Raw genomic sequence first — 27,485 nt, 5'->3', positions numbered from 1 at the left:
GAAGTAACCGACTCCTTTTATGAGCGGTTCGAGAGAGCTTGGAAGAGAAGAAACCGCCGCAACGGTGTCGTCAACTCTTATGCACACTGAGTCACTCCTTCTTGCACCCGGTCGTTTTGCTTCATGCACCGGGTATATCTTTATCCAATCTATGATTGATCGTTTCGGCCTGATCTACGTCCTCTTCGGTTTCACTTATGTTTCTTTTGATTTCATGTTTTCTTCATTATTATCCATGCCTTTTCGGCACTATCCTATGTTACTTTCGGTTTCAACTAATTAATCTCGGTTATGATTAGTGCATTCAATGAAGAAGGAATCCCTAATTAATGAGATAACCCCCAACTACCTGAACATTTAATATTCAACTAACCTGGTTACTTCTCAACTAATACCTACCTCGGGCTCCGCAATCTTCCTCTTCCCCATGCACCTTGGAAACATAAAGATTCTTTTGCTTAATAAAACAAAACTTACAATCAAAGCTTATGTTTTCCCTCCAAACCGATCCTATATAAGGAGCCATCTTCTAATCAACTTACCACATCCGAAAGCATAAAACACTTCTGAAATCCTTTGAATTCCATCTCTCTCAATACCGTAATCATGCCGAGCCGAACTTTGGGAAACTTCTTAAGCATTGACTTCAACTCTTGCATGGGAGAGAGGGACGGAAATCCTGAACAGGAGTTCATGTTTCACTCTCTCACTGCAACCGGTCTTCAACCTTTTCTTGAAGAGGCCGGTCCAATTCTCCTAGAGGATGTCAAGGCCTTCTTTCGAAGCGCCTGCATCAGGGGAAAGTATGTCGTCTCTACCGTCAGAGACCACACATTCTGGATCGATGAAGCTGAATTTGCTTCACTATTCGGCCTACCCACTGAAGGATTCTCTGACTTTCCAACCATAGAGGACCTAGCGGGATTTGAACTCGCCCAATACCTATCGGCCACCCCTTCTCCGGTGGAACACTATGGGCCAAAAACCCAGCTTGCTAGTCACGGTCAACTACTTCTCGAAATCGTGATTCGTTCGATCCTGTGTCAATCGCCGAATCAACGGTATTCTAGAAATACCTACAACATTATGACCCACATCATTGGCGAATCGGCCATCAACTGGTCAACGGTCATATTCGAAAACTTCAAGAATATGGTGCTGACCAAGAGAGGTCTCGGTTATGCACCGCATATCAATAAGCTGATTCTTGGGTACCGGCCAGAGTTTGGACCAGGGACACCGGCCTCCTCCTCGAACATCCTCGACAAGGATTCGGCAATAGACCGAATTTCTAGAATGTCTTTTTCATAGGCTCTACCTTTCCTTTAATTATGTATGCCTATTTCAATACCGACTTATCGGTCCTCTTTCTGTAACGCTTCTTGAATACAATTTCATTTCAGTTTAAATGACCGAGTTTTCTTAACATTTGAAATATCTAAGTAACTGATTAACACTATCAAAACAAACGCTTTCCTATCCGGTCTCAAAGGTAAATCGCACAAAAGATTGCAAAACTTTACATAACCGGTTAACCTTAGAAAACCGGTGCTTCAATCGGTCTCAAACGTCATCGATGACGAAAGCAAAAGGTTTGGAGGGAAACTTCCCGCTCAAAACCCCCGCCCATGGATTGGCGCCTACTCCTTCCCCGCCCATTGTTTGCCGCTCTTTCAACTTGGAGGGAAAACTCCCGCCCAATATTGATGGGACGGTTGGGCTTCCAAACCGCATCTATAAAAGGGACTCTCGGTCATTTTACTTCATTCTCACGCGAATCTGCTTTCTCTCTCTAAGCTCTCTAACTCTCTGAAGCGGTTATCTCTCAAACTCTCTCAAAATCTCTAAGATGGGGCGCGATTCGGCTTTGTTTAAGCACCTATCTCAGGTGGATTTCGAGGAAATCCGAATGAAAGGTACGTCCGAGGCAAAGGAGGTTATTGACCGGGTAGTCAAAACCGGTCTGGAATATTTCCTTGGCGGTCCTCATGTTATCTACAAAGATGCGGTCGAAGAATTTTTCAAAACCGCAACTATCTCAAATGACAAAATCATCGCAACTGTATGCGGTACTGAAATAGAGCTCACCGAGGCATCGATGGCAGAGAGCCTGCGCCTTCCAACAACCGGCCAGGATGCAACGGCAGACATAGAGCCCAAAACCTTTGAGGCGGCTTGCCAGATTCTCTCGGCGACTAAGGAGCCGATAAAAGTTTTCGGCAGCAAATCAACGTTGAAGCCGGAGTATATCCCAATCTGTGACATCTTCGCAAGGGCGATTCTGGCAAGGGGAGGAAACTATAGCAGCCTCACAAGGGACAAAATCAGGATGTTGATCGGCCTGAGAGAGGGAACAAAGGTTAACTGGGCAAAAGCAGTGTTCAACAACTTGATGGATATGGTGAAACCGGATTCAAACCGGTCATGGGGATACGTCGTTCCTCTCGGTAAGATTTTCCTTCACCACAATCTCAGCATCGGCCCCGGCGCCATCGTCGCAAATAGATGCCTCATCAGATCGAAACAATTTTTAGAAAGAAAGCAGCCGGCCCCCGGTTCCACAAGTGGCCGAAAGAAGAAAGCCGACAAGAAAGCGGCCCCAGCCAAAACAAAGGCCGAAAGCAAAGGAAAAGAGAAAGTCACTTTCTCGGAACCGCCGCAGCAGATGGAAGATGAAGAGTCGGCTTCCCACTCTAACAGAACCGATACAGAGAAGACCGAGGACGAAAGATCGGTCAATGAGGACAAGCATTCGGCCCAGAGCCCCGATAATACCGATCCTGACGCCAATCCTAAGACCACCGAGGGTGGTGAAGAGGATGATGAAGAAGGTGATAAAGAAGCCAATGATGAAGGCGGCGATAAAGAGAATGAGGAGGCCGAAGAAGCAGAGGCCGATAGGATATCTCTGAAACTCCTTCGAGGCGCCAAAAAGCGAGCCGAGTCGATTGAGGAGCTATACCTGGAATGGCACGAGCACCGGTTCGGCACACCGTATAGGGAAATCCTACCGGGCCACACAGACTTGGATTGCATCAAAAGACTAAAGGAAGTGGAGGACTTGATCATGAATCTCACAAACTCCAACACAATTCAGGAGGTACTACACCGAACCTGCCTCTTAATACCAAAGGTCCAACTACGGAAGCTAACCACACGCATCCGGAAAATTACGGAGGAGTTCGAAACGGTGGGACCGGAAGACACCTTAAAACCGCGGGTGTTAGAAAGGCTTGAAAAAGCCAAAGGGGAACTCATTCAAGAAATCGACCGGCTAGAAGCAATATGCAGCCAAATGAAAATACCGGTCTATACTGCTCCCCGGATCGAAACGACTCCGGATCACTGTCCAACACCTCCAAAGGAGAATGCGACATCAAAAGAATCCGATGAAAGAGCGGATCCTAAACTCACCGGGCAATCCCCTCCTTCACAACCGGAAGTCTCCGCATCAGACTTCACAAAGGAATGGGTTGAGGGCCGTCTTCAAAGGATTGAAGAATCAACAGCAGAACGGATTGATAACCGCATTCAAGAGTTTGAAGACTCCGCGGTTCAGCCATTCAAGGAGAGATTCCAAAGAATCGTAGGCTCGGCACTCAAGTTCGCCGACAACACAAGGTATCTCCTGAATAACAATCGGGACCGACTCTCAGAAATGGACGAAGATCTGCAGGAAGAGACGGCTCAGCGCAGTAAATATGTTAAGCGAACCGCAATTCTGGAGGATTTGACCTCCGAGTTAAAGAAAGACTTCGACCGGCTTGAAAGAGAGACCGATCAACGATTGACAACGATGGGTGATGACCTGGTCGGTACAACACTCGGACGGGTCTCCGAACTCGAAAAGAAAAATGAGGGTCTCGAGGCCGAACTTAAGGCGCTTTCCGAACAAGTTGCCGAAATGCTAAAGGCAAAGTTGAACGCGGACGCCGCGGCTGTAGCGGATGATGCTCAAGCGGCTAAGAGGGTCCAGGATGCGCTGGATGCCGAAGCAAGTAAAGAGAAGGAGGCACCGCGTTCATCCCAACTTACCGAGGAGGAAGAGGAAGCCGAGCGGATTAAAAGGGTAGAGGCCTTGTTCCCGGGACTTACAAAGAAAGCAGCCGCTCAGGCTGCGAAAGATGACGCGCGGTTAGAAAGGGAAAAACGGAGGCTGGAAGGCTTCGCAGAAGAAAACAAGAAGAAAAAGGCGGCCGCCTCCGCTTCAGCGCCGAAAAAGCGAAAGAGGGAAGCCCCAAAGAAAGTTCAAATAGCCGACCTACTCAATGAAGTCACTGAAACGGTCATCTCAAGTATACCGCCGTAGGATGATCAAGTCGAAGAGGAAGTTGAAGAACAACTGCAGTCCCGGTCTACAAGACCACGAGTCTCTGAACCGGCCAGTCGACAACAAAAGAAAAAGCGGAGCATCTACGACTTCTCGGACTCGGAATAGGGACTCTCTTTCCTTTATTTGCCTTAGTGTTTTTATATATATATTATGTCCTTTCCGGTTATCTATCATATATATAAAGCTATTTTTGAAACCGGCCATCTCTTGCATCTCTACTTAGTTTTGATAATTTTAAATAAAATAATCAAAAAGGGAGAAATTGATAAGATAAAAGATAAAGACTCTTCCAAAATTTTTCTCAAAATTTTTCAAAAATTCTCCTAAGTCAGTTTCAAAAATCCGGACAAACAAAACAACCGGCCTACGGTTGCAAACTTACATGATTTTGATAATTTTAAATAAAATAATCAAAAAGGGAGAAATTGTTAGATAAAATTAGACCGGTTCAAATAAACCTAACTTAAATAAACCTTCCATGCAGGACAACGAACCGGACCGGACAAACAAAAGAACCGGCTAAGAAAACTAGTCGGTCAAGCTAGTAAACCGACCAAGAATACCTGGAACTTGACCGCACAAAGAAAGGATCGGCCAAAGCTTAAAACCGGAAACATCAAACAGCCGATCAGCCACAAGGCAGAGGAATAACCGGAAGAAGACCGATTACATCATTCATACCGAAATCCATTCGGTTAAGTCAAAATGACCGACCAGTACAAGAAGACAATTCGGGTATCTGTTGAGAATGATACCAAAGGAACAGACTGAACACTTCCATATCCATACAAGTCTGAGGAAAGACTGTAGGCTGCAGAAGACAGTACTACCGGATCTTTCCACTTCGGGATAAGTCAGAAAGAAGATCTTCCAAGCACAGACAACTGTCCAACAGACAGTGCCTACATCAAGTAAAAGACAAACCCGGCAGGTTTGTCTTACACACCGGAAGAACAGACTGCCAAGTCTGAGGTTGACCATCAGGTCTGAGGAAACGACCGCAGGTCTGAATCTCTGAAACACTGAATCACTGCACCTATGCTCAGCCAATCAGATTCAAGGTAGTGAAATATGACCGTTGGCATATTTCACCTATAAAAGGGGCAGTTGAAGAAGAGTAAATGTGGGACAAGCGACACAGTGGGACAAGTGAGAAACTCTAAGAAGCATTTATTTTACAAGTGATAAGACTGTGTTGTTTCAAGAAAGCCTAAGCGCTAAAGTTAAAGTGTGTTTTACAATTTCGGTGTAAATTGTAAGAGTGTTATCGAGCAGGAAATAAGTCTCGATCGAATTGTACTTGTATTCCTTAGTGAATATCCTTCTCGCGGTTTCGAGAGGAAGGGGTGACGTAGGAGTTTTATCTCCGAACATCCATAAAATCTGTCTTGTTATTTACTGTCTGCCGGTTTTATTATCTAACCGATCCGTACCGCTATAACCGACTTAACCCTATTCAAAGCCGAATTTCCAGATTACCGAAGCCGACCCATCAAATCTCAAACTTCCAATATACAATACCGATTCTGCCTATCATACAAGTGTGCCGCTTCAACCTGAAAGCAAACCTCTTCCGCGCTTGAACCTAGTTCAAGGGTTTGTGACAGGTTGTGTAGTATTGAAACCCCGGTGTTAATCTCTAATCGGATTAACCACCACCCTTCGAGTGAGAACCGCTAACCGGTTCAACCCCCGGTCCTCCAGCGGCTACCTAGATCCTAACAGGAATGTTCATAGGGTTACACCTACATATCCTATATAGATTTCAACCATGGAAATTTTTATCGGGTTAACCTTCCAATTTCCATTAATGTGGGGGGATTGTTAGAATTTTAAACTAATTCCATTAATTAAATGGAAACGTGAATTTGGATAAATAAATTAAATATAATTTAATCCAAATAAATATAAATTCATGTCAAATTAGAATGTGAATTTTTGGTGAAATTTAATGTCAGTGGATAAGATAGAATGTCAATGGATAAGATCGAATGCCAAGAGTCTAGGAATGACAGTCGTTGGATGAATTATTTGTCGTTAGATTGATAAATGAATTTATTGTAATGGTTTAATTTACAGCTATAAATATCCCTTTTATGTTGGAACTCTTCAAATAACTCATATCTTTTTCTTCACTCATTTCATAAAATCTTTAGAATTCGAAAGGTTTTTTTCTTTGTTTTCGTGAGTGTTTTTCAAGTTATTCACTCAATCGAGTGTTCTTCAAGTTTTTAACTCAACTGAGTATTCTTTGATTTTTCACTCAATCGAGTGTTCTTCGAGTTTTTGACTCGTCGTATTTTCGTTGAAATTCGGTGATCGATTCAGATATTTTATCAATTTCGTTGCGTAGTGATTCCAGTGCTGAATCACTATTAGATTTGTTGTATCCTGAGAGATAGTCATCTGTGATAAGCTCTAGTATAAGAAGAGACAATGAAACTGTTTTAAAAGTAAGTTGTTAAGCACATGACTCGAATCAACGTTGTATTCTTTATAACATTATATTTAATTAATTTATTTATAGCAACATTTATATATACATTTATGTTATTTCAAGATAAGGTATCTAACAAAAATTCCTTAAAAATAAATTTAAAACCCTAAATCTAGCTCAAAACAATTTTGGGGTATGTATTTATAATTTGTTGGTCCAATTCATTGACAGAAAAAGTTTTTCATTTGTCCTTTCAAACTACAAATAGTATGTATTGTTACGTACACAGGAAGAGGATGTTAGGTTGAAAATCGGATACAAAAGTAATCAATTTAAGACAATTCACATCTTCTTAGTTTGTAAAAAAAATTGAAAATGAGCCCTAATTGCTTTTGCACATGGAAGAGGTATAAACAGGACATGCTCAAGGGTAATATACCATATGCATTTGCATAAGCCCGCTTAAACTCCTTATAAAAATAATTCGGTAGAACTCGATTATTTTACACATATTTAACATTTCATTTTTTTTATATGTTAAACATAATTTTGATACAATTAACATTTTGGACACCTTTCATGTAATTAATCAATTCATAGTATCATAAATTAAATTTAGTGATAAACATAATAATTAAAAAGTATTAAGTATTCAATTCAAAATAATTTGTTTAAAATTTAGTATAATTTTTTTTATACAGGGAACTAGTATTTTGTCACCTGTCCATATAAAATAAGGGCAAATTATTTGGGCGGCCTTCGACTTTTAGCCCTCAAATTATTTTTTGAAACAAATCGCCCTTTCAACTTTTAGAAAGGTCAACAATGGCCCTTCCGTCAACTTTTTAGTTAAACACAACGGCTTAGGCTTAAAATATATTTTTTATATATTATCTTTAATCTTATTTTTTATATTTATATATATAAATATTAAATCGCTTATATATAATATTATATATATATATATATCTTTTATTATTATTATTATTATTATTAATAATAATTTTTATATTTATATAATTATTAAATCTCTTATATATATATATATATTATTTACTTATATATATATTTATATCTATAAAACGAAGTTTAAAAATAATTTATATGTATTATCTTTAATCATTAATTATATATTTATATATATATATATACATAAATTTATATAATTTATAGATTATATATTTTAAAAATTAATTTGATGGTTAAAAGTAATGATAACCTTGCAATATAAATATATATATAAAAGTAAATAATATATATAAGAGATTTAATAATTATATAAATATAGAAATTAATAATAATAATAATAAAAGATATATATATATATATATATATTATATATATATATATAATATTATATATATATAATATTATATATAAGAGATTTAATAATTATATATATAAATATAAAAAATAAGATTAAAGATAATATATAAAAAAATATATATTTTAAGCTTAAGTCGTTAGGTTTAACTAAAAAGTTGACAGAAAGGGCCATGGGTGACATTTCTAAAAGTTGAAGGGCGATTTGTTTCAAAAAATAATTTGAGGGCTAAAAGTGAGCGATCGGAGAGGGCCCATAAAATAATGTCCTACTTAATCAAATTATGTTTTTTAAATATATAATTTTTTTTTTCTCCATTTTAAATTTCAGATTATAAAAATTTGGGAATTATTAAGTTATAGTAAATAGAACAAAAATTGCTTTCAAAGGAGAATCTTCTTTCTATATAGAAATTAGAGTACATGACTTTTATTTTTATTAAAAACATTTCAATAGCTTTTTATAATAAAAATGTAGTTGGAGAATTTTATTTTTTTTAAACAAATATATATATATATATATATATATAAATAAATAAATAAATAAATAAAAGGTTGAGCTAAATCCAATTTAGTGAATCTATTTTATAATTTTGACAAAAAAAAATTAATAAAATCCTCATTCACTCAATCACTCACTATTATATGAGGTCCAATGTTGCATTTGCTCGGAATTCGACCGAAGCTAAGAAATGAATGCCCTCGGCAATGGGGATTTCTGTAAATCCTCTGCATTTGTTAAGGTCTCTTCCGTGTTTCTCATATCCCTCGTCTTCTTCTACTTAGGCAAGCATTCCTCAGACGGTCATCAACAACTTGTCTTCTTCAACTGGGGACAACCTCCGCAGGAGGATTCCCATCAAACCCCTACTGTTATTCTCTCTCCCAACTTCAATAGATCTTCCGATATTTCCACTTTCATTCATCATACACGCCAAAATCTTAGCGGCGGTCTACATCAATCCATACCGCTGCTTCCTCCACCCACTACGTCGGATCAACTTCCCATCCCTCCGCCGCCCCCTTTATTGCTATGGTTTGGTATCGTTGATGAAAATGGGAAGATGGCGGATAACTTTGAGGTTGGAGAGATTGACAAAGATGGTGTCGAGAATTTGGCTAGCGAGAATGAAAAGGAGATTATGCACAGTGGTGACGAGGGGAAAATAATTATTCTTGTCAACAAGTTTGGAGTGTGTCCTGAGAGCATGAGAGAGTATATACCTTGTTTGGACAATATCGAGGCGATTCGGAGGCTGAACTCCACAGAAAACGGTGAGAAATTCGAACGGCATTGCCCCGACGAAGGCCACGGACTGAATTGCTTGGTCCCACCTCCCAAGGGCTACAGAACACCTATCCCATGGCCGCAAAGTCGAGACGAGGTTTTTCATCTGTCGATTTATTTTCATGGCTTCTTGAGTATAATAATAACATTCAAGTTCATCTTTTGGCATTCTATTTTGAAAATATGTTCATTTTCCTACTATATTGATCAACTTGTAACTTAATTTGTGCTGTCAACTGAGGATCACAAGTAAACAGAGTGGCTAATGAAAAATGCAGGTATGGTTCAGCAATGTCCCTCATGCTCGTCTAGTTGAAGATAAAGGGGGTCAAAATTGGATTTCATTACACAAAGATAAGTTCAAGTTTCCTGGGGGTGGCACACAGTTCATACATGGTGCAGATCATTATTTGGATCAGATTCAGAAGGTTGTTCATTTATTAAAATCCAGACCTTGAATATATCTCAATGTCATATTGGGCCTTCATTTTATTTTTTTTATTTTTATTTCTTGTTCATAGATGCTCCCTGATATTGCATTCGGTCGGCATACACGAGTTGCTTTAGATGTTGGATGTGGTGTTGCGAGTTTTGGTGCCTATTTATTGTCGAGGAATGTGATAACCTTGTCAATAGCCCCAAAGGATGTTCACGAGAATCAGATTCAATTTGCACTTGAGCGCGGAGTGCCTGCTATGGTGGCAGCTTTTGCTACTCGACGTCTATTGTATCCAAGTCAGGCTTTTGATTTGATACATTGCTCAAGATGCAGAATTAACTGGACTTCTGATGGTAATTATCTTTTGATTCAAGTCATATCTTTAAAACATGGTAGACACATTCTTTGTATGTATTATTGGAAATGACATTCGCCACAACTCTTTTTAATACAAACTTTAACATTTCAAAATAAAAAATATATAGGTTTAGAGTTGGTTTCTATTGAACAGGAGATGTTTACAGAGTTTGGGAGCACTCTACTACAGTATGAAATGTAAATTGCAAGTAAACTTTCCTGAAGCTTATAATGTGGCATAAAAGAAAAGGCATGGGTAGTTTTTGATTATATGGTTGAAAATAGTTCATGTAATAATGTGTAAGCTTGTTGTGAATATGGTTCACGTGATATAAACTGATATATAGTACGACAGAAAATCCAGACCTTAGGTTGTTTGGTTTATATTATGAATACAGGCAATAGTAATTTTATGATTTAAAATGTTCAGAAATCATTAATAAAGAATAAAGTGTTAAGATAGTAATGTACTTTAGGGGTTGTTTGATATTGGATTATTTGTGTCAAATCAGATAATTTGAAAATAATCTTGTCTGGTGAGAAAGTGTATTATTTGGCTAAAATGACCAAAATATCCTCAGTAGGTATTTTAAAAATGTTATAAAGAATAAGAGTACTTTTCTATTTTAATTGATGATTCAAATAATTTGATGAGAAATTTGATTGGTTGATGGGATGTTAGATTAATTAAATAATTGGATTTTAACCTCAACAAACATGCCCTTAGGATGTAGAATTTATAATAAGAGAGATTAGAGAAAAATGTGCATTATCTTACAAACGGATTTTGTATAAATCCAAAATCAGAGCAAAACGAATAAACCTATGCTTCATTTTATGTGTTATGCATATATTTTCTTGCAGAATATTTGTCATCTAGCTTCTTATATCTTTTCTATAGAATCTTCAATGGGTGGACTCCGCATCTTCATGGATTCATGGAGAATTCAGTTTCCCTGGGTCCATGTTGGAGACAGTGGGGCAGTCGTTACACCATTTGTACTTAAACTAACTGCAACTTTAATATGAATCATTTTCAACTACAACATTGAAACATGTTTCTTTATACAATTATTTTGGTGTACAAGCAGTCATCATTGTATTATGAGCTAAGTTCTAGTTTATATTTCAGTTGTAGCCCACAAAATTTATCTTTATATTTAAAAATGACTGATTATGTTGCATTCTCTATACATGTCGTCGTTGAAGATGGAATATATCTGCTTGAGGTCAACAGAATACTACGTGCTGGAGGATACTTTGTGTGGGCAGCACAACCTGTTTATAAGCATGAACCACTCTTAGAAGAGCAGTGGCAAGGTAATAAATAACCTTTGAAAACTCCTTAAGGAGTTTTAGTGAACAAGTCAGTAAGTCAGTGAAATTCTGAAATTTGAACTCTTATTTGTCACTATGAGTTGTAGATTATTCTAATAATGAGATTATTTTGTTTTCACGCATTTGTGCAATATGAAAAATCTTTGTGATGATGGTGATTGTAATGGGCTTGTTGTGTGTTCTTTTCAGGCCCAGTGGTTGGCCCTAGCTCTTAGTATAGATCTTCATGTTTCCGGTTAGCGGATGCAATAGTTACAAAAATGTGTTGTCATTAAACTGACTATAGATCAAAAGCTGAATGGAGACTGATCTTTGCAATTTGTGTCCATAAGTTGAAATGTTAATAAACTACAATTTCATCCGTTTCAGAGATGATTAACCTTACCTCTCGGATTTGCTGGAGACTTGTTAAGAAGGAAGGTTACATTGCTATTTGGCAGAAGCCTTCCAACAACAGATGTTATCTAGATCGTGAGGATGGAACGAGTCCTCCTCTTTGTGATTTAAATGATAATCCAGACAATGTTTGGTATGTCTCCTTTCTGCTATTTTTCCTTGTATGGTTTGGTTGTGGGGACTAGTACTGTTAGTAAGTAATTTGTGAACTGAAGTGTTACATATCTTTTAGTTAATCAGATGTTTTTTGTTTTGTTTGAAAAGCAGTTAATCAGATGCTTAATGTTGAAAAAGTGCATACTGCTGTAAGATAGCAATTGCATTTTTTTTAAGTTTTCAATAGTCATGAACAGATTTTCACTTGGAACATCCATGTAACGTACACTTGTGTAATGTAGACCTTGATTGATTTCCGTAATGTTCTGTTTTTGTATACCATCACTTGACGTTACATTAAACTTTTTCATCACTTTATAGACAATCTCTTAATTTGTCTATTTTGTGGATCCTAATTTCAGCATATCTTAATTTCTACAAGTACTTCTTACTCTGAAGAAACACTGCATCAAAATTTAATTCCAATTCTAAGGTTTTATGTATCTATATCCTATATCTTAATTTCTACAAGTACTTCTTACTCTGAAGAAACACTGCATCAAAATTTAATTCCAATTCTAAGGTTTTATGTATCTTAAGTTTTTGCTTTTATCTTTATCTAAAAAATATTGGCTCTGGTATATGTATATAGCTATTAATAAAATGTTTTTCTGTTAGAAACCTGAATGTAGCCTTGATTTTGTAAGTCAACTCAAAGCTAAGTCATATTCCTAATTAAGTTTATGATCTATTGAACCATTCTTGACGAATACTCTCTACATCCCATTTTGTGTTTTAAATGAATTTCAAGAAAATGGAAAGAAATGATGGCAAGACATTAAAGCAATGAATGAACCTGAAATGATGAAATAACACACCTATTTAACAAATCAAACAGAACATAAAGAGTATTTTCTTGTTTAATCACTAGATACATGAATACATATATTTTGTTTCCATTCATTTTTTCTTATATAACATGATCATATCTAGGTATGTTCCTCTAAAAACATGTATTACACGTCTCCCTGACGATGGAAGTGGAGCAAATGTTCCCTCTTGGCCTGCCCGCTTGCATAATGCCCCTGACAGGCTCCAGAGCATACAAATGGATGCACTCATTTCCAGAAAAGAGCTCTTCGGGGCAGAGTCAAAGTACTGGAACGAAATAATAAAAAGATATATTCATGGTCTGCGTTGGAAACGACTTAAACTTAGAAATGTGCTAGACATGCGTGCTGGATATGGAGGGTATTATAGTCATCATCATTATCATCCTTATTGTTTTTCCCGCTACTTTCGAAGCTAATCTGATTCTTCAATAATTTTGATAACCCATTTTATTATTATGGCAGGTTTGCAGCAGCTTTAATTGATCATAAACTTGATTGTTGGGTTCTAAATGTAATTCCTGTCAGCGAGCCAAACACTTTGCCGCTCATTTATGACCGTGGACTCTTGGGAGTTATGCACGATTGGTAAATGCCTATTTTTCCTGTTAAAATTTCCTGTTTTCTGCTTAGGTCAAATTTTTACCTCACCTCTACATGTCCTTCATTCATGTGGATGTGATGTGGTGGTCAATGGTCATAGTATACCAATTATGCTGCTAAGGTGTTAAGTGGTTCTTTCATGGTCCTGTACGTTTAGTAAGTACCTTGTTTACTTTTGGTGAGGATAAAGCCACAGACAGACAGACTTACAATCCTCTTGCCCAAAGACTTGCTAGATGAAAGATGTTGCAATGTAGAAAAGTGCACGAGTGCACCCTAGAAACAATTAGAAAGAACTTTGAGTAGAAATGAAAGATGAACACAAAACAGTTTAGAGTGGTTCGGCAATGTGCCTACATCCACTTTCCATAGCTGGGCTTTGGCTTCTCCGCTATAATCAAATATTTACAAGAGTTACAAACACAATCTCTCTGGTTTTCTCTCTTTAGGATGTGTTAGAATAGGTGAATGCAAAGTGCAGCCTATGGAGGACCTTGGCCTATATTTATAGAGTGTAGGTCCAAGCCTCATTACATCTGGCTAAGAATTGAGGGAGATATAAGTTTTCTTCTACCAGGTGTCAAAATATAAAACCGGTTAGGAATACAAACTTCTAAACAATACTAAAACTTGTTAGACATGTTTTCCTCAAATAAGATTTTGTAGTCTTGAATTCTAGTCTAATGTATGAATCATTATTCCTAACAAGTTAATTGGCCTAAGATCTTCTATCATACATGGGCTGGGCCTTTTCAACATATTTTTCTTTGCAGTTACAAATGTTACTGTGTTTATTTAGTGGATTAAGCTGCTTATTGGAAAACAAATCACTTTCTTTCTTATTCTAATGACATTTACTCATTTTAAGCCTTTTGGTTGGATTTTTTTATAAATCTGGTGAGGATATATTATTTTATAACTATCTTTTAGTCACTTATTTTTAAGTGAAAAGAAGCTAAAAATTATCTGAGTATATACGCATGAACCTATACAAGGGAGAATCTAGGATTTTTTTCACTGGGTAGAGAGAATCTAAAGATGATGCCTCAGCAGCATTTCTAAGGGCATGTTTGGATTGGGGTTATCCAAATAATCTAGTTATTTGAAAAATAATGATTGTTGATAATTTTGAGAAGGTGGAGATTTTTTTGGGTTATAGTTATTTGAATAACCCCAAACAAACAAGGCCTAAGTCTCTTAATATTGTCAGTCATTTTAACTTTTTTTGTAAGAGTCATCATCAGTCATCCCATCAGTCATGTCATCCATCTCATAGCATACGAGTGCATTTTAACATGCCTATTGGAGGCAAAAGAAATATGCTAAAAATCTTATCATTCATCTCAAAGAATACTGGGTCCTTGTATATAGGATGATTGATGACCTTTGGAGGGAAATCTTATCATTAAGATGTGAAAAGAAATGTGGGAAATTGAACATAATACAGATAAAGAAGAGAAAAAACATATCTAGCTCATATTTTACAAGTTCAGAATAACCTGAAATTATCTCTAAAATTTTGTAGAGGATGAAAATAAAATCAAGTAATAAAATCTTTATCTTGTTGTTCTAATGAACAAATTAGAGGCAGGAAATCAAATTAAAGTTTTTTTATTTTTTGAAAAATGTCAATTTTCATTAAATAAAAGAGCGCAAGAAGCGTTCAATAGAAGACAATTGGTGGGAGGAGAAAAAGAAAACAGAACAAAACAAAAGACAAAACAAGGGGCTAGATGCCGATAAGGTCAAAAAATTATCATCTTGTACAAAAATCTCTGTTCCGAATAGAGGCAAACGCATAGAGCATAAACCCTTTTAATCGTTCGGTGCCATAACTCCTCTCTTGGAAGGTTCTTTTGTTCATTTCTTTCCAAATCGTCCACCACCAGATGAGGGGATGGACTTCCAGTCGTCATCAATGTTATTGCTCTTGCCCCAGTTGATCCATTTCTCGAAATCAAATTGAAGTTAAAAGAAAACTATATTAATTTTGAAGTCCAAATACTTTTAATCTAAATGGAGTCTGACCCTGTTAAAGAATGATTCAAATTAAAATGAATCTTTATCTTCTTATTCTCTTTTGCCATTATCTAGTTGTTGTTCTCATCTCTTTTATCCTTTTCAATTTTTATTTCTTGCGTTCTTAATGAACATGAGACTTTTGATATCTAAGGTAAGAACTTTTTCATTGAGCTACCCTGTTAGGTTCTATATTCTCTCATTTCTTCTTCACTGTATACTATTATTCTTCCACAATTCCCCAACATACTCTACCAGTGACTATACAATCTTCTATTTTTTCTTATATAGTTATGGAAAAGTTTCTTATTTCAGACACTTTCTGATTTTAAGACAAACAAAAAGCACAATAAACCAGTAACAAAGACCAAAGTAAATCCAGCAATTTAATAAATCAGTGTAAATTGGAGAACAAAATAATTGGGTAAAATTGCAGATATGTCAGCAATTTTAACATGAATTTGTGACTTTGTCAATTTTAAGCCTAACTAGAACATACAATATTATAAACTTGTGACTTTCTTCAATTCTGATTTGAGTATATAACAAATTCAATTCTGATTTGAGTATATAACAAATGACTACAACAGCTTATTTCAAGTATCAAAAGGGACTAACCTTTTTAGCAACTTTGTAGAACCTGTTTTTCATTGAATGTTCAGCAATGGTAACCCGTTCTTTTTGTGACACTTGTAATGAACGGTTACTGCTGGACACAATACCCTGCAAAATCAAGCCCTTGTATCTCATAGCTAAACAACTCTGAAACCACAAGATTAATGCATCATCTGGCTGAATAATCACTAGGTTTAATTTTATAACTGTACAAATTTTACTAGTATAGTTTATTGAAACTTCAGATACTAGTATTGTGCAAACGCTCTGTATAATCACTAAATCGGAACACTAGATAAATCTATATGATCCAGGCGAATGAGAACACTGATTATAAGTTGCATATTAAGAAAAACTTCTATGTTTTTTCCACAATTTCTGCCGAAATAAAATTTGCAATTCAATTTATCCCTAAGAAAAGTACATAATAGAAAGAATGATGGATTTGATACACAGATCAATGCGATTATACTAACTACATCAATGAGGTTACTCCGAAGAAGCATTGGCATTCATTTGCTAAAAACTAGTAAAAACATTTGATGATTAATGAAAGATCAAGTAGAAAAGATAAGAAAATAATAGCAGGAGAGCTAGAAATATATGCCTTGGCATCACCGACAAGGGTAAAAGTGCGAACTAGAGTCAGTTGATCTCCAGGCGATTTTCCTTAATGATGCACATAACCTCGCTCCTCATGAACACCCTCAAGCAAGACGTGAACCTGCAGAGAAGATTCAACATGCTTATAAACTAATAAATTTACCCACTCCGACCGCAGTGTAGCTCTCCATCCCAGTACCTATAGTATTATTATTGTTATTATATATTTCATCTAATTCAGCATAAGCAGTTTATTATTAAACAAATAAGCTGTGATAGTAAAGCATGTTAGTTTGTTTCTTCCAAAATGGGCATTGTTTCAATTGATTTTCTGCTAGTTCTGTCTGTGTCATGTTGTGATATTTGAAATTTACCATATTGCCTTTCAAAATTTCCTTTTCCAGGTGTGAACCATTTGACACATACCCACGAACATACGATTTGTTGCATGCAGCTGGACTTTTCTCTAAGGAGCGAAAAAGGTATGGCTTCTTTTGCTGTGCTCACGTTTTGTTGGAAGATTCCTATTATATATTTTATCTACTTTCACACTTAGTTCATTGGACCTTGTGTTACACTCTAGTTAGTCAAAATCATTTACTCTAATTCATTTGGCCAGATGTAACATCTCAAATATCATGCTTGAAATGGATAGAATATTGAGACCTGGAGGACGGGTTTACATACGCGATTCTCTTGCAGTCATGGATGAACTCCAACATCTAGCAAAGGCCGTCGGTTGGCATGTACTGATTCGACTTACATCTGAGGGCCCAAATGCAAGTTATAGGATCTTAATAGGTGATAAACGTTTGCCTCGAAAATGAAGAACGATGCTTGAAAATCCGGTTGTCCTTTAGTGTGAGAAATGGGCATGTTTTGTAGAATCTCCGGAATTGCTGTGTTGAAGTTCCATCTTGGTTGTTAGGGATAGATTTAGAAGCTAAATGTAACAACTTAGAGGTAAACAAACCTCTTTTTGTCAGATGTTTTTAATTTTTTTCATGTTTAATTTATTATGAAACAATTTGGGTCTATAGGAATTACCAGTGTCAATGGTAGCTAGACTTGGTCATCCTAAGCTCAGAAATATTTACACAAAGGGTCGTACCCAATTTAGAAAGCATACATGTAAATGGTTTCATGCCTACTTTAACCTTCTTCTAGGGTCTTTAGTGAATCATATTTTATTCTTTTCACTCCTCTCTAAGAAAGAAATGTGTAATTTAGTATGTTTAATTCCCATGACTCATTGTATTTTGTAATCTAAAGATGGGTTTCAGCATTTGTTAGTGAAGTTTTTTTTACTTTATTTTATTTAGCAATGCGAAGAACAAGTGCTATATTCATGTCAAAAACAGAAATTTAACACAGGAATACCACCATGAGACAATCCATAGAAATAAAAAAAAAAAAAAAAAAAAATCCAATAACATTCTTTATATAACTTTTTAATCTCCTATTCTTTTCAGCCCAAAATTGCAATTCTCTAAGTAATAAACTGTCCCTGCCAAACAAAATTAAGTCTAAATAATATGATTTTAGATCATTAAACATAAAATATGTTTTACCCTTTTATCACATTTCACACCAATGAAAAATTAATATGACCCATTTAACATAATATTAAATATATTTAGAAATACATAATTATTTATATATATAAATTAAATATATATATATTAAGCAGAATTATCACCCAGGTTATTTTTTAGATTGTATTTGTGACTTTAGTTTTGATATTAAAATATACATCTGATTTGTCCATACCAAACAAAACACACCTATAGATAAACCCACAAGGAAAAGAAAGAAAGAAAGAAATATAAGGTCCTATGAAAATGGCAAACTATCATTCATGATCAAACAACTTTATAGAAAATAACTCCATCAACTGTCTCAACAACTAAACAATTAAGTCGAACTAGCAGCAGCAAATAACATCTTCCTTTAGCTCCTGCAACAGAATAATCACCATTATAACATTTCAAAATTTGAATATTACTGTATATAGAATATTTTGTTCAATTCACCAAATAAATTGTTTTTTCCACAAAAAGAAGTTTTCAAATCATTGTACACAAACCTAATTCCATTGATGCGAGTTCATCTTGGTGAAAGAAGTTGCTGCCCTTCTCTTTGAAGATTACATTAAGACTAGAGTTTATCTTCTCAACCGCAGCAAGAAGATCCTGCAAAAACGTTAAAATAAAATGAATATGCAAATCAATGATTGGAAATGGGAATTTAGCTTTTGATCGCAGCGTCTTGAGTTTGTGGTAATTGACACAAATACATCATAAAAAATACTTCTTATGTACAAGGCCGACCAGTGCAGACAAAGGACCATGACTAGGCCGAATAACTTCGAATTCAACCACAATTTTTTAGATATCCGTCTTCTGCACAACTGGGTATCTGTAAACCGTGAGGTACTAGCACAATATGGTGCTTGTGTCCACGAAAGGGAGGTAGTGACTGCGTATGAGAAAACAAGCGTTGAAAACTCGAGTAATTGAGCCAACTCTTGAGATTCCTTTAGATGTAGCGGGGATTCTAAAATAATAAAGTTGCGTCTAGAATTCAACATGACTTGCACCAGGAAGTCGTAACCCCTTTGAGTAACACATCCTCTAAATGGTACCCATCCATAAGGTGGACATGTTTAGAAGACAGCCCTTGTAGACCCTTTTGAGTGACGCATCCTCTAAATGGCGCCCATCCATAAGGTGGACATGTTAAGAGGACAACCCTTATAGACGCTGACATTTTTCTTGTCATGAGAATACCATAGAGTGGTCCCCAAATTTTTGAGATAGACCCTAATAGCATATCATTCCCCACTCCCAATAGCATATCATGTGAAGGGATTTTAAGATCGCGCACATGAGTGAATTGAATATACCTTGTATGTGCCATGTGAGAGTTGGAAAGAAGGGTATCTGAGCCAGAAATCAATATTAAGGGAGTTGTTTGTACTGTCGGAGTAGCAAAACTCATTTTTTCCAAAACATGATTCACTTAGAAAACAAAGTAGCAACCAAAATATAATAGAAAAGACTGTCTATCAATTGAACACTTTCACATTGTAAGAATTCTCTTTCTAGATATGTTAATTTATATTTACCTTTTTGTTCCATAAGTTTGGGTCAGGATGAAAAGTGTGTTAGTATCAAATGTAAGACTTCAACTTTTCAACTATTGAAGATTATTAAAGAAACAATCTTCCAACAACTTTTAAACGCTTGAGGATGAAAACAAAAAATCATACCTCCCATGAGGCTAGAGTTCTCATATATGAAGGAAGACTTTCATATTCCTCTTTTTGCACATTTATAATAGATGTGGGTACTCCACTTGGCATCAGCTCATCATCCACTTCCCCTGAATTCAAAAATCTCAAATTAGATCATTACACAATATAGGCAAAGCGTTCTCAATGAAGAAGGAGTCTCATGGGGGCATTGAATGACAGCATGTCCGCTGCTTAGCGAGCCCAACAGACAACCGGCAGAGAGGAGAGCAGTTAATTTCAACAAAAACATTTGCCTATATCATGTTTGGACAAGTTTTCTACATCCATAATCAATAATGGTTACAAATAGTGTCAGGTTGATGACAATTTTTGGTGAAAATCTGAACCAAAAATAAAACTTTATCCTTAATGTTTATATCAGCAATATCATTATTACAAATGATAATGAGAATGAAATCCCTTACAGAACTTCTCAAAAGAGAATTTGAAATCAAAGATTTCGAAGACCCAAATTCTTTCTTAGAATGGAACTGGCCAAAGCAATGCATATTTCTCTCTCCAGAGTGCAAATATATTGAATTAATAAAGTAAACTAAATACAAACCAATAAACACTCCAATGGATGCCAAGAATAAAATAGGATGTAATAATCGTCATGGGCCAGCACACAAGGGAAGATACCAATGCCTCATGGGCACACTTCTTTATCTATCACATACTCGACCCATGTATGGCTTTCTCTGTAAGCCGATTTATGAACCTTCCCTTTAAAGAACACATGACTATTATTAACATATAATCCCAAGGTGTCTCAAGGTACTCCAAGAAAAGAACTCATGTTCCAAATTCGCAACAATTGCATTATGTTGAAGTATACTACGAATAAATTAGAAATATTAGGTTTATCCAAATATGTAATATCAAGGATAATTATTTGTTACTCTTTGTCTATAATTTCAAAGATAATTATCCTAAAAGGAATTATCCCCTTATTCTAGGAAACTATAAAATTTACCACAATTAAACACTATTTTATTTCTGCACATTCAAATGTTCACTGATGTGGAATGAGCAAGAGATGCATATGAGAGACGATCCACTTCAGGGTATTGCACTTATTTAATGGAGAACACCGTAACATGGCGAAGTAAAAAACAACAAGTTGTTGCTAGAAGTGTCGAAAATACAAAGCCCTTGCCCTTGGAGAAATCTATGTGACTATGATGCAACAATGAAGCGACAGTTGTGTTGCTAAAAATCTAATTCGTGGTGAACGAACAAAGCACATAGATATTGACCCGCCATTTCATCTCCGAAAATGTAGAATGGAAATATGGATCTTTCCTACATGCCATCAAAGTTTCAAGTTGCAAACACTCTCATGAAGGTTCTCTCTTGAACAAATTTCAATGATCTACATGGCTAGTTGGAATGTACAGCATGTATCACACGACTTGAGGAAGAGTGTTGCAATATTAATTGCCATTTATGTTTCCAGCAACTTGTATTAATTCTTGCACTTGTTTCATTCCTAGGAAACTTGTTTTCTTCCTAGATGTTTCTATCACTTCCCAATGTATTAATCTTCTTCTTTATTGCCTTTGTATTTTCATGTATGTTCGTATAGTAAAATCATCAGAAAATAAGAAATACACCAGAAAAATAAGTGTTCTTTGTCTTCTTGAATCACTACATGAAGGCAATACTAATAACCATGAATGAAGCACAAATCCATGACCTTGTATACTAGACAACGATTCCAGAAACAGCATGCATATTTTTTCTAAAGTTTATCCTCTCTAGAATTAGATTTGTTTTAAACCCTTTTAAGTTTGCATGTACTCATTACCCGATAGTCCTTTGACAATATTTTTTTTAAAAGTACATGTCTATTTGCAAATTTATGACATCTAAATAAGAACTAAATGCAGCAGTATCACTGAGTTTTAGGGTAAAAGAATACCATAATAGTTTCAAATCGTATGATATTACACACTTTAAATATTTTTGCTACAATAAATTTCCCTCATAACTATGCTACAATATGCAAACCATCCTTTAGAATATGTAACACACTCACCTTCAGCGGCAACTGTTTTAAGACAGACATCTGAAAGTCCAAGATCCTGCAAGTTGAATGAATCTTCCTCCCATCTAAGAAGTTCAGGAAAATTCAAAGACACTTACAATCACTTCATTTGGAAGCAGATGAACCGATAGCCTCACTAGATTCAACACTTGTTTAAGAAATGTCAAACAAAAAATGTTCACAACCAATGTTTAAATGAGAAAAGACTAGTTTTGAAGTACATGTGCAAATGTTTGCAGAAGAATAAAGTTGTGGGTGATTATATGCTGAAAGTAACATTTGTAGTTTAATTGTCCTTTTCCATCTTATTAGGATAACCATTTCGTTTTTCTTCTTAAATCAATAGCTAATAGTAATTACAGAAAGAACTGTTCTCTGTGGAGAGTTATACCCAATTCATTGCCAATTCCTATCTCTTAAAAAGTAGGCTAAGCATAAAGGATACAATAAATCTTCTTGGATAATCGTCAAATCTGATCCAGCTGGACTCATGGGTTCACCAAAAGCAACTATTTCATCATCCACAGAGATGTCATTTTCTAAGACAAAGAAACAACAACCAGTGAAGTTACTACAAGCAATAATATTAAGAGCTTGTTTGGGAGATTAAATTCTTCCCATAATCAGATTATTATCAGGAAATTTTTAATAAATAATGTTATTTCGACGTCTTTAATTTATTATAAAATTAATAGTCAAATATTTGTTACCTAAAATGTTTACATTTCAATTAATAGATTAATATTTGTTTAGCATATAATCACTTCAGGTTATAATCCAAAACCAAAGTCATCTTGTCAAGCTTAAAGTTCAATACAAGCAACTAAGGAGAAGTTCCATAAAAAGAATTAGTTCATGATTGTAAAACTCGATGCATTCATTAGGTTTGAATGACAGATGTTTGAGTTATCTTCTCATCATAAGATGGACATGTTAAGACAACACTCGTTAAAAAATGCAAAACTAGTTGAGAACATATTTAACTTTTAAACAGATAAGTGGATGCAAACATTGTTTAATTAGTTCAAACTCTAGCATTGTTTTAGTGACTTACATTTATTATTCCTATCATTTCATTATAGAATATGGCTATTGCACTATGCACATTTCTTTTTGATATTCTAATGAGATAAAGTTACCTAAGTTTCCTCAATTTTTTAACACATGATCAATTATTTATGCAAGGTTTTATAAAGAGAAGTGTGGATTTTTGGATCAGAATATGGTGGTGCTCATTTACTAATATCACTGCAGTTTGGGAAGATTTCAGAGCAGTAACTACATCATAGCTTTTAGACATCCATTGGGAGGGGTTTGAGTAAATAAATATGTTGAAGCTTTATCCAAGAAATTTATACAAGCCTTATAACTCTTTCTCACTCTTATTGACAGCCTATCATCAGTGTCTACTCTTTTTCATTCCAACTTTCTGAAGTACGTGAAAAACAAGAGGATTAGTTTCCATGCTATTATTCTAAGTAGGTTGTGAAGTTTGTTCTTCAGTCCACAACTTTATTATTTACTGTTTAACATTGGAAAGTCAACAAGATTGTTCAAATCATTTTCTCTTGGCGAATGGTAGCAGAACTATAAGGTTATACTCAATTTATGTGATGTTGATCACCAAAAGGGAAGAAGCTAAATGGGGGCATAAACAACCTTGACACCCCCAAATTGGTCGTACTTGGTGAATTCGTATGCACTACTGTTTTATTGTTCATTGTGGTCTAGTTTGGGCTTGTAACCTATCTACTAATAAGTGTTTTTCAACATTAGTCACAAATATGAAGATGGAAACGTACCAGGCGTGTATCCAAAATTTATCAGGCGATCTTGGAGATCGAGGAGATCGGTCTGGTTCTTCTTGTAAACCTCACTGCAATGGCCGAGTAGCTCCTCGAAAGAGACTGTGTCGAACGACATAGACTCCAACATATTGAGGTCGGCGCTGGTTGATGAAACCCGACGATTGAGGCACTGAATAAAGGTCGAGGAAGCCGAATCTGAGAGAGAAAAATGGATAGGAAGTTGTTAGCATGTTTAAAGAAAGTATTAGATGATCGGAGATGCAAGAAAGAAAAATGTAGATACTCAGAGGGGTTGGACGCCGTTCAACAGATTGCTTGAGGGCATCACAGCTGCTTTGGACCTGATTGCAGAATGCGGTTAGCGTTTTCCTAAACGTGCCAATTGAATCCTCCATCATCCTTTTTCTCAATCAATTTCTCTCACTCTCACTCAGCACATCGGAGAGTTGGAAGATATGACATTAAAGAGCGCTCTCGGGCTCAGATTCAAATTTCCACATGAAAATTTAGGGAAATATGATGAGATGACCCTCAAACGTGGAAATTTGAAATGGGCATGATAAATGATAATAGGTGTAATTTAAAAAATTGATAACACTTCATAAATCTTATAAAAATGTTCTTTTCGCCCTCCGAAATGTCGGTATTGACTCTCTCACCCCCATTTATTGCTCGTTAACGCGAATTACCACTATCGCGTTTTCATCTAAAACGGGTTTATAAATTCACACGTTTTAGATGAAACGACATAATGGTAAATCACGATAATGAACATACACGATTTACAACTATCGCGTTTTATATAAAACGCGTTTATGAACTCTCGCGTTTTACAATAAAACGCGATAGTGATAAAACTTGTTTTTCATCGTATATAAACTTAATTTGCTCTAATTTAAAAAAAAAAATCATTTCCATTCACGATTTCCCCTCTCTCTCCAACCCACGACTCTACTCTCCAACCCACGAAACCTTATCCCTCCATCTCGCTCCCTTTGACACGGCCACGACCAGCAACTGAAGACCACGACCTCTCCGTTTGAAGACCCACGACTCTTCGTTCTCAAATGGGTATGTTTATTTTATGTTATTTGATTTGATGATTTCTTAGTTAGTGATTATGAACATTAGGTTGATTATATTCTTAGTTAGTGATTCTATAACTCCTGAATGTGAATAAATACTATGTTATATGAACAAAGACAGATGTGATTCACGCGTATTTTGCTCACTCACGCGTAATATTCACTGAGGAGAAGTTTGCTACTAGGTTTCATGAATACAATGTGTCAAGAATTGCCTACAAGTTTGTTTCAATGGACCTATTGGATAGGGGGTTCATATCCATTAAATTCATTGCAGCAAACTTCGGGGAAAGTTGCTGCATTGGATATCCATGAAACACTAGCCGCAAACTCCTCCTCATGCCATCTTCAAAAAACAACAACCGAAGTAAGTAAAAATCATGAGTGAAGTAACAACAGAACATTACAATACGCGTATATGTATTATTGAACTGTTTTCAATTGCAGCTCAAGTGATTCTTTAATTTGATGACGAGTGGAAAATTACAAATGATGTTACTTATTTTATTCCAAAGTCAAACAGAGGTTTGAATGTTTCCCGAAATTCTACATATGCCCAATTAGTTGATATAATCTATTATGCTACTAATGTTGATAAATCTAGATATGATTTATTGTTTCAAACCAAGTATAATATTCCGAGTATGGATGTCAAATTTTCTTATATAACGGATATCAAACAAGATGTGGATGTGGACTTCTTTTTACATGAAGCAATGTCAGTCCACAATCGCACTCCACTTTATGTATCTTTAGTAGAGAATTTACTACCTAGAATCCCAACTCAAGAAAGTGTAGTGGTTCCAGAAATTGATGATCCTGACGTATTCCTGAAGTTTCAGCAGCAGGTCTTTGAAACTCAAAATGACATTGAAGAAGAACCATGTTTGCGTCTGAATGAGGGGGTTGATGATTGGGTTCCTATTACCCAACCAAGCAGTGCTTGGGTTGCTAGTACCAATTCAAGTAGTGTTTGGGTTGCTAGTACCAATCCAAACAATGCTTGGGCTCCTAGGACCCGACCAAGCTGCAATGATTGGGTTTCTAGTAACATACCAAACAGTGAAAATCTGATATCTAAGGCATTAACTTGCAAAATTGAAGTTAGTTCGTTGTTTGAGAATAAAAAAGAACTTCAACTGAGATTACATAAATATGCGATGACTAATCATTTTGAATTCAAAGTGGACAAGTAAAAAAAAAATTGGTATGTGAAATGTTTGGATCAAAATTGCAAGTGGAGATTGCATGTTGTGAAAGGAAAATCCTCGGAAATGTTTGAGATTCGAAAATTTGTAAGAGAACACACATGCTCAATTTTGACGAGGTAAGAGGATGTGAGACAAGCACCATCATGGGTTATTGGGGAATGGATGAAGAGCAAGTAAATGAACCATCACCATGACCACATGCCTAAGAAAATAATCGAAGACATGCAGAGAAGTTATGAAATAAAGATGAGTTATAATAAGGCTTGGAGGTCTAGGGAAATGCCTTAATGGCAGTGCGAGGAACTATAGAGGATTCATATGGTAAACTGTCATCATACATGTACATGTTGGAGATGTATAATCTATGTACCATAACAGACATCCAGACTAATGAGCACGGCCATTTCAGGTATATGTTCATGTCCCTAGGCCTCTCAATTAGGGGTTTCAGAACCGGTTGTCGTCTTGTATTGTGCGTCGATACCAGTTTTCTTAAGCACAAGGTTGTAGGTGAACTATTGGTGGCTATAGCATTGGATGTAAATGAGCAACTATATCTTTTTACTTTTGGCGTCGTTGATTTAGAGAATAATAACTCTTGGACATATTTCATGCAACAACTAAGAGTGACAATTAGATTAGTCTCGAATCTTGTCTTCGTATCCGATAGACACCCAAATATTGTCAATGCTTTGTGCTCAGTTTTTTGAGAAGCGTATCATGGTGCATGCACATACCACATCAAGATGAATATTATGTCCAAATTTAAAATTAATCACTGCCACGTAGAGTTTGAATTGGCTTATTGTGCATATATCGTCTCAATGTTTAATCGGTATTTTGACAAGATTGGGATTAATGACCCTCGTATAACTATCTATTTGTCATATATTGGGTTGGAGAGATGGAGTCGTGCCTTTTTCCCCAGTAAACTATACAATCAAATGACAAGCAATTACGCCGAGAGTTTTAATAGTCAGAGCAAGGTTGTGATTCAAACTTGAATTTTTTCAATTTCGATCGGGTTGATCTTATTCATGGTTCAATTTTGTATTTTTACAGTTGGAATTGATCCTTAGATTATTTCCAAACTTTCTTCCAAAAGAGATTTATCAATTCAACCTCAATCAAAAAACCCAAATTTAATTTGAAAATATGGAAAAATTTGAATTTTGTGTTCTTTAGCTTTTGAGCTTGAATTTTGATTCAAATAGTTATCTAACATGTTTTTAAAGATGTTAGGATGAGTTTCAAATCATAAAACATACATCCCGATCATGTTTGATCGAACTGAATTTT

General features: G+C 35.8%; 3 protein-coding genes across 3 annotated transcripts; 2 read left to right on the top strand and 1 right to left on the bottom strand.

Annotated features, from left to right (window-relative positions):
* The first annotated feature begins 2,665 nt into the window (after positions 1–2,665).
* LOC124909627 (calponin homology domain-containing protein DDB_G0272472-like) lies at positions 2,666–4,438 on the top strand. The gene is made up of 2 exons (XM_047450290.1): positions 2,666–4,192; positions 4,310–4,438. Exons 1-2 carry the CDS (start codon positions 2,666–2,668, stop codon positions 4,436–4,438), a joined length of 1,656 nt encoding a protein of 551 aa, XP_047306246.1.
* Positions 4,439–8,755: 4,317 nt separating this feature from the next.
* Positions 8,756–18,033, top strand: LOC124945223 (probable methyltransferase PMT11). The gene is made up of 9 exons (XM_047485615.1): positions 8,756–9,478; positions 9,660–9,809; positions 9,903–10,173; positions 11,387–11,497; positions 11,885–12,044; positions 13,001–13,258; positions 13,363–13,485; positions 17,142–17,219; positions 17,357–18,033. The coding sequence occupies exons 1-9, from the start codon at positions 8,786–8,788 to the stop codon at positions 17,562–17,564; spliced, it is 2,052 nt and encodes a 683-aa protein (XP_047341571.1). The 5' UTR covers positions 8,756–8,785; the 3' UTR covers positions 17,565–18,033.
* Positions 18,034–18,430: 397 nt separating this feature from the next.
* LOC124945224 lies at positions 18,431–24,414 on the bottom strand. The gene is made up of 7 exons (XM_047485616.1): positions 24,174–24,414; positions 23,885–24,085; positions 22,528–22,621; positions 22,074–22,147; positions 20,009–20,121; positions 18,824–18,929; positions 18,431–18,694 (listed from the first exon to the last, which is right to left on the bottom strand). Exons 1-7 carry the CDS (start codon positions 24,286–24,288, stop codon positions 18,600–18,602), a joined length of 798 nt encoding a protein of 265 aa, XP_047341572.1. The 5' UTR covers positions 24,289–24,414; the 3' UTR covers positions 18,431–18,599.
* Between the last annotated feature and the right edge of the window lie 3,071 nt (positions 24,415–27,485).

The sequence above is a fragment of the Impatiens glandulifera genome, chromosome 7, assembly GCF_907164915.1.
Source record: "Impatiens glandulifera chromosome 7, dImpGla2.1, whole genome shotgun sequence".
Classification (NCBI taxonomy): Eukaryota; Viridiplantae; Streptophyta; class Magnoliopsida; order Ericales; family Balsaminaceae; genus Impatiens; species Impatiens glandulifera.
Note: the sequence above shows the minus strand (reverse complement) of the source record. Positions and strands in the feature narration are given on the sequence as shown.